General features: G+C 44.7%; 1 protein-coding gene across 1 annotated transcript; it reads left to right on the top strand.

Annotated features, from left to right (window-relative positions):
- The first annotated feature begins 456 nt into the window (after positions 1-456).
- Positions 457-7,456, top strand: LOC133126092 (tripartite motif-containing protein 16-like). Its single transcript, XM_061237920.1, has 6 exons — positions 457-1,077; positions 2,573-2,668; positions 2,917-3,150; positions 3,383-3,542; positions 5,170-5,229; positions 5,849-7,456. The coding sequence occupies exons 1-6, from the start codon at positions 487-489 to the stop codon at positions 6,439-6,441; spliced, it is 1,734 nt and encodes a 577-aa protein (XP_061093904.1). The 5' UTR covers positions 457-486; the 3' UTR covers positions 6,442-7,456.
- Positions 7,457-10,789: the final 3,333 nt, after the last annotated feature.

Raw genomic sequence — 10,789 nt, 5'->3', positions numbered from 1 at the left:
ATATTTCGGTGTTTAAACTCCGGTATCCGAAGAAGAGTATTTTGACAGTTGAGTAAACTGTTGTAATTGTGATTAGGCACAATAATGTGGGATTAAGGGCCCAACAGCTACATTGATTGTATCTTGGACACTGCACTATGAACATTGTACATTCCTGGTGAGGTGTATTCCTCTTTAAAAAGGATCTGCTCCTGGCATCTGCACAATAATCTATACTGCAAGGTCATTGTCAGGTAACCACTTGCTGTTGATTAACTGCTCTTTACTGTAGCCATCTAAACAACAGTAGTTGCCTCTTGTCTGGAAACCTGTATAACCAGGCTGATGACTTCTATCTCTCTACACTCACAGCTCTGCCCAGCCTGGCCTCAGTCCAACACCACACCTCCTGCAGCTGCGGGCAGAACCAGAACATCACTCCCGCTCTCTCTGTCACACAGTTCCAGATAAACTAAACTCTGTGTCTGTGTCAGTGTGAGCAGTGCAATGGCTGAAGGTGGAGGTTTACTGGATCAGGACCAGTTGAGCTGTTCGATCTGTCTGGATCTACTGAAGGATCCGGTAACTATTCCCTGTGGGCACAGTTACTGTATGGGCTGTATTAAAGGCTACTGGGATCAGGATGATCATACTGGTGTCTACAGCTGTCCCCAGTGCAGAGAGACCTTCACCCCAAGGCCTGTTTTAAGAAAAAACACCATGCTGGCTGAAGTGGTGGAGAAACTGAAGAAGACAGGACTCCAAGCTGCTCCTCCTGCTCACTGTTACGGTGGACCTGGAGACGTGGTGTGTGATGTCTGCACTGGGAGAAAGCACAAAGCCATCAAGTCCTGCCTGGCGTGTCTGGTCTCTTACTGTGAAACTCACCTCAGACTTCATGATGAACTGAACCCTGGAAAGAGACACACACTGACTGATGCCTCTGGACACCTGCAGGAGAAGATCTGCTCTCAGCATGACAAACTGCTTGAGTTTTACTGTCGTAGTGATCAGCAGTTTCTCTGCTCTCTCTGTACAGTTGAAGAACACAGAGGCCATGATACAGTCTCAACAGTGGCAGAGTGGACTGAGAAACAGGTAAGAACTGGACTTCTGCTTTACCTAACCTCCAGAACAAAGTGGGCAGAGAGTCAGTTATAATCACCTGTTCTGAAAAATGTATGGACTTCTGGAGGGGTTTTTTTTGTTCAAATTAGCTTTTCCTGATCTGCCTTTTCACTCATCTTGGAAGAAACAGCAGCACCCTGGGCTAAACTCCTGTATTACCTGATACCCAAAATGTATCACTCCGGTCCCCTAAACTGCACATTATGCATCTCTTTTGACCTTCTACTTTACCAGCTTGTGTGATACATCAGAATAATAGTTTGTTATTTAGCTGATGCTTTTTATCCACAGTGACTTACAGTTGATTAGACTAAGCAAGGGACCCTGGAGCAATGTGGGGTTAAGGTCTTGCTGTTATTGTGGCTACACTGGGACTTGAACCACTGACCTCCCAGGTCCCAGTAAAGTACCTCATCCGCTAGGCTACTGGCTGCCCCTCTGACTGATCCATCCCTTATTACCCATCCCAAGGGCCCATCTTTTCATGGCTACACTGAGACTTGAACCACCAACCTTCCGGGTCCCAGTCAAGCATCCTCGCCACAAAGCTATGTTCTACCCCTGGCTGCAGGGACTATAGACCATGAGCACTACATTAGGCATTTATTAGATTCATTTTTTTTAGATTTCTAGGGTTGTAGCCTATCCACTTAGATGTTTGATGTGTTGTGTGTTCAGAGATGCTCTTCTGCATACCACTGTTGTAATGCGTGGTTATTTGCCTTACTGTCACCTGCCTGTCAGGTTAGACCAATCTGGCCCTTCTCTACTGACCTCTCTCATTAACAAGGTGTTTTTGCCCACAGAACTACATTTTTTGCACCATTCTCTGCACCTCTAGAGAATGTTACTTGCGAAAATCCCAGGAGATCAGCAGTTTCCTAGATATTCAAACCACCCTGCCTGGCACCAACAATCATCCCATGGACAAAGTCGCTTAGATCACATTTTTCCCCCCATTCTGACATTTGGTCTGAAAAAACAGCTGAACCTCTTGACCATGAATGCATACTTGTATGCCTTTAGTTGCTGCCACATGATTGGCTGATTAAATATTTGCATGAATAAGTTGGTGTACAGGTCTACCTAATAAAGTGCTGAATGAATGATATATATATATGGAACTACCTATAAAGACACTGCACCCTGCCTTCAAGAATAGTATACCACTACCACTAACACCAGGGGCAACATTAGCTCAGGAGGCAAGTCAGAGTTTTGCCGGTTTGATCCCCCTCCCTGGGTGTGTCGACGTGTCACTGAGCAAGACACCTAACTCCCAATTTCTCCCAACAAGCTGGTTGGTGCCTTACATGGCTTGCATGGTAACTAGTTGTCATTGGTGTGTGTGTATGTGTGTGTGTGTGTGTGTGTGAATGAGGGGCATCGATTGTAATGCGCTTTGGATAAAGGGGCTCTATAAATACAGTCCATTTACCATTTAAGTCATGTTTCTGACCAACAGATGCAGCTGGGGGTGACACAGGGCCAATTCCAGCAGAGAATCCAGGAGAGAGAGAAGGAGCTGCAGGATCTGAGACAGGCTGTGCAGTCACTCAAGGTGGGTACTGACCAGAGGACCAGAGGAGATGACAACAGCTGGCTGCTGGAAGAGCCATTTCAGGGCTCAGTCAGGGCTCTCCTCCAGTCAGCCAGTGAGGAGCCCAGTGTTGGGCCACTTTCCAGCCCTGTGGGGCTCAATCCCACTGAGCCACACTGTGGGGAACAGGCTGTCTGGGGTCCCAGTAACAGCTGAGTGAAAGGCCTAGTTAAAATGTACAGCCATCCTCTCTCTGTGTCTCCTAACAGAGCTCTGCACAGGTAGCAGTGGAGGACAGTGAGAGGATCTTTACTGAGATGATCCGCTCCATTGAGAGAAGGTGCTCTGAGGTGAAAGAGCTGATCAGAGATCAGGAGAAGGCTGAAGTGAGTCGGGCTGAAGGACTCCTGGAGCGACTGGAGCAGGAGATTGCTGAGCTGAGGAGGAGAGACGCTGAGCTGGAGCAGCTTTCACACACAGAGGATCACATCCATTTCCTTCAGGTAACATCACTGGCTCTCTGACAGTCTGCACATGTACACTGTACATACATGGTGAGGTGTGTTCCTCATTTACAAAGATCTGCTCCTGCCATCTGCACAGGAATGTGAATTGAGAATGTTTTTTATCTTTCTGCCTGTCTGTACATGCATGGTGAGGTGTGTTCCTCTTTTACCTCTCCGCATCTGCACAGAAATATTTATTGTACTGTTCTGTTTGTCTGTTTGTCTGAAGAAATATCAGTCTCTGTGTGCCCCCCCTGGACCTGGAGACTTACCCAGCATCACTTTCAATCCACACGTCTCCTTTGACGTTGCAAGCAAATCTGTTTCTGAACTGAAAGAGCGACTGGAGGACTTCTGCAATGAAGGATTACTCAAGATAACTGAATCAGGTATAGGGGAAGTGAATCCAGTTAAAAACACATGTAAGAGTAAAGTTAAATCGGTATAAGGCAAAATTGAGAAATCAAGGCAATATTACATTACATTACATTACATTACATTATTGGCATTTGGCAGACGCTCTTATCCAGAGCGACGTACAACAAAGTGCATACCCATAACCAGGGATAAGTTCGCTGAAAGACCCTAGAGGTAAGTACAATTTCAACTGCTACCTGTACAACAAAGATAAGGACAAGGGCCATTTTTTTTTTTTTTTTTGAACAAACAAACAAACAGAGCAAAAGTCACCAAAGTTAACTATCCAAACACTGCTTACCTAGCCAACTAAAATACTGATACACAAGTCACAGAGACAACAATTAAGGTTCACAGGGAGGTAGGGAGGGATGGGGAGAGGTGCTGTTTGAAGAGGTGTGTCTTCAGCTTGCGCTTGAAGGTGGGGAGGGATTCTATAGTTCTGACCTCAACGGGGAGTTCGTTCCACCACCGTGGAGCCAGAACAGACAGTAGTCGTGAGCGTGAGGTGGAGGTTCTGAGAGGGGGAGGTGCCAAGCGGCCTGTGGAGGCTGAACGAAGAGGTCTGGCAGGGGTGTAGGGTCTGATGATTTTTTGCAGATAAGCTGGGGAAGACCCTTTAACTGCTTGGAAGGCTAGCACCAATGTTTTGAATTTGATGCGAGCCATGACAGGCAGCCAGTGGAGGGAAGTAAGCAGGGGGGTGACGTGTGAGTATTTGGGAAGGTTGAAGACCAGACGAGCTGCTGCATTCTGGATGAGTTGGAGGGGTCTGATGGCAGACGCTGGGAGGCCAGCCAAGAGGGAATTGCAGTAGTCCAGGCGGGACAGAACCATCGCTTGGACCAGGAGCTGGGTCGAGTAGGGGGTGAGAAAGGGGCGGATTCTCCGTATGTTGTATAGGAAGAACCTGCAAGACCGGGTCACCGCCGCAATGTTCTCGGAAAGGGACAGTCTGCTGTCCATCACCACGCCGAGGTTCCTTGCACTGGGTGACGGCGTGAGTGTGGTATCCCCGAGGGAAATGGAGAGATCCAGATGGGGAGAGGTATTAGCAGGGATCATATGGTAGACAATGGTAATGGTAATTTCTCTCAATAATTTTGAAAATGTTACGGTAGTTGCTGTGTCCTGGGTCTATTTTAAATATCCGATATTGTGGAAAATTACATTTTCCTTGCTATGTGGATTATAACGGAGTTGAAGGTGCTATACAAATACTTTGAAAGTATCAAAACAAACAGTTCCCAAATAAATCCAATGTGTATGTCGAAGATCTGTAATAAGCGAGCCACTTTGCGTGAAGTTATGAGATCACAAAGCTTGTTTGCTTCAGCACAGAGCAAGCCAGCCAATCAGAACAGGGGTTCATTGATTTCAACAAGCCTTAAAGGCACAGTCACTAAAACAGCCTGCTCTTGGTAAAACTAATGAGAGGCGCTGGAGAATGGATGTGTAAAACTGGATAGAGATTGTTTTTTGGACTTAAAACCACACAAACCATGTTCGTATGTATATCAGGTCCTAAAATAAAAAATACAAAACTGGAAAAGTGCACAATATGGGACCTTAAAGTTTGTGTCTCTCTTTGTACCACAGTGAAAGAGGTTGATATTCTGCCAGTTCCACAACCCACAGATAGGGAGGATTTCTCACAATGTAAGTTAATTTCCACTCATTTCAGTAAAATACCATTGTGTTATGCATTGGAAAAATATCCACGACAAATTCCTGACCCCAATCGTGACATTTATCCCAGTACTATGTGGTCACTGATTGTGTACACTGATCGTGCTAGTGTCCTAATTGTGGAACATGTATTTAGTTCAATGCAGTATTGAGATTTGTTTTGCCAAGTCGGTTGTTTTTCCTCTGTACAAACAGAGGAAAGGGTTTAATAGTTTGTGCGATAGGTCGCAGCCAACCAATACTGGGAGAACAGTCAGACCCTTCCTCCTAGCTGTAGTACATCCAAAAATGTGTTTCCCCCAGTGTGCACACAACCTATACATATATTACATTACATCATTGGCATTTGGCTGACACTCTTATCCATAGTGACGTACAGTTGATTAGACTAAGCAGGAGACAATCCTCCCTGGAGCAATGCAGAGTTAAGGGCTTTGCTCAAGGGTCCAATGGCTGTGCGGATCTTAGACTGGGGATCGAACCACCGACCTTGCGTGTCCCAGTCATGTACCTTATCCACTATGCTACAGGCTGCCCTAGTATATAGTTCCACCTTTCAGTCTCCAATGTTTATCTCCTCTTCTTTCAGATTACTGTCGTCTGACACTGGACCCCGACACAGCCAATTCATCTCTCTCTCTGTCTGAGGGGAGGAGAGAGGTTACCTGTGCCAAAACCGCCCAGTCATATCCTGATCATCCAGAGAGATTTGACTACTGGGACCAGGTGCTATGCAGAGAGGGTCTGTCTGGACGCTGTTACTGGGAGGCTGAGTGGAGTGGGAGAGGGGATGTTTACATAGCAGTGTCATATGTGGGGATCATCAGGAAAGGGTGGGCTTATGATGCTCTCTTTGGATATAATAAGAAGTCCTGGAGCCTGTGTTGCTCTCATTCCAAATGTCATTTCTATCACAACAAAAAATGCACAAGACTCCCTGTCCCTCCCTCCTCCAGAATAGGAGTGTACCTGGATCACAGGGCAGGAACTCTGTCCTTCTACAGCGTCTCTGACACAATGACCCTCCTGCACAGAGTCCAGACCACATTCACTCAGCCCCTCTATCCTGGGTTCTATGCCAACACAGCAGGGTCTACCGTTAAGCTGTGCCCAGTGGGTTTAGAGGATTCAGATTCAGATTCAGACTCAAGTTTCATACCAATCTTCCTTTCAGAGGTGTAAAATAAAGTGTACCTGGAACCAAACAGTGCAATGTAAAAATAGAAATAAAAAAAATGAAAAAAAGAAATAAAAAATATGAGAAAAAAAGGAGGTGGGACAATTGCTTTCGACTCCCAACTGACGTTTGATAGGCATCTACGGACATCTTGCAAAACCAAAACAAACTTGACCTGCGTTCGTACGACACCACATACCCCTCAATGCAGCTCAGCTGTTTATGCACTCCGTGGTATTTTCACACTTATCATACTGATTATCATACACTTATCATACTGTAGAGAGCCAGGCCTCCCAGCCAACAATCAAACCTATCTCACAAACTGGCATTGAAAACAATGGATCAGAAACCAATTAAATGGCATCACTCAGGTTTGACAGTTTTATTCACTCTTTCCTTCATTAAATTTTTTTTTTTTTTAAATGTGTGAACAATATATCGCCAGCTATGCTCAGCCAATCTGGATCTAATCAGAGTGGTGGTAGATCCACCACGAGAGGCTGGGTGAGTGGCATAATGTAAAACAACCTTTGGTCAGCCGTCCTTTTCAGTTACGCATAGATGCCAAAATAAAAACACCAGGAGTCCAAAGAGCTTTTACAGGGAGGCCGGTAGCATAGTGGTTAAGGTATGTGACTGGGACCCATACCATGTTCGATCCCCGGTGTAGCCACAAGAAGATCCACACAGCCGTTCGGCCTTTAACCCTGCATTGCTCCAGGGGAGGATTGTCTCCTGCTGAGTCTGATCAACTGTACGTTGCTCTGGATAAAAGCGTCAGCCAAATGTAATGTAAATGTAATGTCTGTTTCATGTCTTTAACCTGCAGCAATGTCTATTCGTAATCTTCATGCGTGTTTTGCTAGTTACGGACTTGATGCTTTTTAACCTGTGGAAGAACCTATGTACTTGTAAGTCGTTTTGGATTAAAATTGTCTGCCAAATGACAAAAATGTCAAATGTAACGTAAATGTAATGTCTGTTTCATGTTTTTACCTGTAACAATGTCTATTTGTAACGTCCCTGCTTAATAAACAATTAAATAAATGTTGGTTACAGGGTGAGGACAAATGAGAGGGTTCCACTGAGGTGGTGCTAGTTTCATAACTCTGGACATGTGATGGCAGTGTGTAGGAGGTGTGGGGAAGATGTAGTGTAGTGGTTAAGGTAAATGACTGGGACCCGCAAGGTCGGTGGTTCAATCCCCAGTGTAGCCACAATAAGATCTGCACAGCTGTTGGGCCCTTGAGCAAGGCCCTTAACCCTGCATTGCTCCAGGGGAGGATTGTCCCCTGCTTAGTCTAATCAACTGTAAGTCACTGTGGATAAAAAGCATGATGAGAGGACTGTAAGTTGACTAACTCACCACCATGATTAGCCTTATATATGCCATAAACTGTAAGGCACTTGTATAGTTGTATAGATATATATATATATATTTTTTTGTATTAGCTATTGTATTGTTGTACTCGGGGTATTCTTTTTTTAAAAATAATTTCTTTTTCCCTTTTTGGTAGGCAATTGTACCCCGTCTGATTCAATTAGAGCTAGTATTAGATACACCGCCCATACCCCGTCCCTCGGCGGCCCGAAGGAGAACGACACGCCTTCTTCAAGCCATCTCGTCTCATGCTCGTGACCGTGTTTCCGAGGCGCCCGAGGTGCTTTATTGTGCGGCGATCTACTAACCCTGCCAAGTCTCTCCCTCTGGAGCAGCGAGCCAATTATGCTGCTCCACGTGAGCCGGCCAAACATGGCTTTTGGCAGGACCGAGAATCGACCCTGGTCCCCGGTGTGCAACTGCAGCGAACTGCAACCGCAAGTCTGCTGCATCTTAGCCTGTTGCACCACCGCGGCCCATATAAACAGCTGCCAACTGTGGTATGCTAGTTTGGAAGTTGATGTATTCTTCAAGGGTTCCAATTGTATCTGTATGGTCACACGAGGACTCGGAACGGTACTGTCCTCTCAGGTCCTCTTCGCACTTGTACTTGTGTTGGATCTGCACTTCGTTGTATGTCGCTCTGGATAAGAGCGTCTGCTAAATGCCTTGTAATAATGTGCATGACTAAAGACCAGGCTGTGTGTTTTCACTGTGGAATCATTTGTGATCCGCCCTCTAGTGGCCCGGAGTAGAAGGGCAACATAGAGCAACGTGGTGATTAATGAGGCGGCATTAACACAAACCAAGAAACCAGTCTATGCAATAAAGAATATTTATTAACAAGAAATAGGTGACACAGGGAACAAAGAGGACTATCAGTGGCACCAAATGAAAAGATAACGAGAAATTAAACCCCACCCCTCTTAACAGGTGCCAGGCACTCCAAAATACAGCGGGTGGTGCTCACTGCTAACCTAGAGTATTTAACAGGTGGTAAGACTAGGTGATGTACAATGTAGACCCAAGGGTATCTTACCTATCCCTGTTTGCCCCTGTGCCCATCAAACAGATAATAACAAAAAAATAACTACAGTAGGCTGTTTAAACAAATGAAATCAGTGACCAATAAATACACAAAAAGAAGCTTCACATGAATCCTTAACCAAAGAAAAGAAAACACCAAACAAAACGAAAGGAACCGAATCAGACAGCTCTGCCCCAGCTCTCTTGAAGGGGAAAAGGGCTATATATATATATATATATATATATATATATATAGAGTGGGGTGAGCTGATTAATTATCTGCAACAGGTGATGAATGCTGAGTGGAACCAGGCAAGCACATCTGAATTGAAAGGAGAGAGTGAGAAGAAACCAAAAGGGGAGACAAAGAACAACAAAACAGAGCCACACAACGTAACCAAAGCACATGGAAATAAGATGAATGAATGAATAAACCCTCCATCCATCCATCCATTATCTGAACCCGCTTATCCTGATCAGGGTCGCAGGGGGGCTGGAGCCTATCCCAGCATACATTGGGCGAAAGGCAGGAATACACCCTGGGCAGGTCGCCAGTCTATCGCAGGGCACACACACCATTCACTCACACACTCATACCTACGGGCAATTTAGACTCTCCAATCAGCCTAACGTGCATGTCTTTGGACTGTGGGAGGAAACCGGAGCACCCGGAGGAAACCCACGCAGACACAGGGAGAACATGCAAACTCCGCACAGAGAGGCCCCGGCCGACGGGGATTCGAACCCAGGACCTCCTTGCTGTGAGGCGGCAGTGCTACCCACTGCACCATCCGTGCCGCCTGAATAAACCCTCGTTGAATTAAATTATTGAAAAAAAATGAACTTTTCCTCAATATTCAAATTTTTTTGAGACGCACCTGTATGATGGTCTATTTATGTATTCTTCACATGTGATGAAAATCAACAGGACCATCGTCCTACGCAGGCAGAAATACTACAACTAAGGCTATTAGTAGCAAAATAACAAAAGTAACACACAGTTAGTGAAACATTCCTCTCAAGGAGGGAAAGCTCAGCCCAGATCTGTAACTATAACACATTTGTAGGGATCCTGACCATTACTCCATGCAGAACCTTTCTGAATCATTGATATCCCTGGGGTTGCATTTATGGACCCTCCTCCTCAATTCAGACCACAAGCTATTGATGGGATTTAAGTCCATAGACTGAGATTGCAATCACAGAACATGAATGTTGTTTTCACCATTTCTGTGTGGATTGTGATGTATGTTTGGAGTCTGTTTGACTTTATTTACAGTAAATGCTTGGGGTGCCAATTTGGGCACCTATGGTTTTCAGAAAAAAAAAATAGATTTCTTAATAGAATTATTGAAACGAGACTAAATATATTGAAATAAAATAGTTTTCCCATTTATGAACATAACATGTGTACTATTATCTGTGTTGTTTATCATATACAGCCTTTTTCTTCATTTTTATTAAGGGTGCTAGTAATTCTGGAGCCCACTGTAATTGTGTAATAGTGTAATAGTTTTAATAAGCTATTGTCATTCGTTTTTATTTGTTTTTTTACATGATCAGCAACCCTAAATTACACTCAGAGAGCACTGTATTAGGTATACCTGTACACAAGCAAGTCTAGTTTATTGGAATTTGTGTGCTGTCAAGGTGCTGTCAAGGAAATAGAGATGTGTTCGAAACAGCACCGTGAAAGGAAATGCACAGATAATGCTTTGTATATGGATGTATACCAGAGTGACTTGCAATACAGGGGCTCGTTTTACGAAAGTGATCTGCAAGGATTTTCACTCGCAGATGGCAATATCTTATCAAAACATGTTTCACAAAAATGTATCCCTTTCCAATGGCAAATAAATCTGCTACTGCTGCAGATTTAGTAGAGCTTGGGACTGTTGCTGTGCACAAAAGTATGACACAAAACCAAAATGAGGTGAATTACT

The sequence above is a fragment of the Conger conger genome, chromosome 4 (assembly GCF_963514075.1).
Source record: "Conger conger chromosome 4, fConCon1.1, whole genome shotgun sequence".
Taxonomy (NCBI): Eukaryota; Metazoa; Chordata; class Actinopteri; order Anguilliformes; family Congridae; genus Conger; species Conger conger.
The sequence above is the reverse complement of the archived record's forward strand: the minus strand, read 5'-3'. Positions and strand labels throughout refer to the sequence as shown.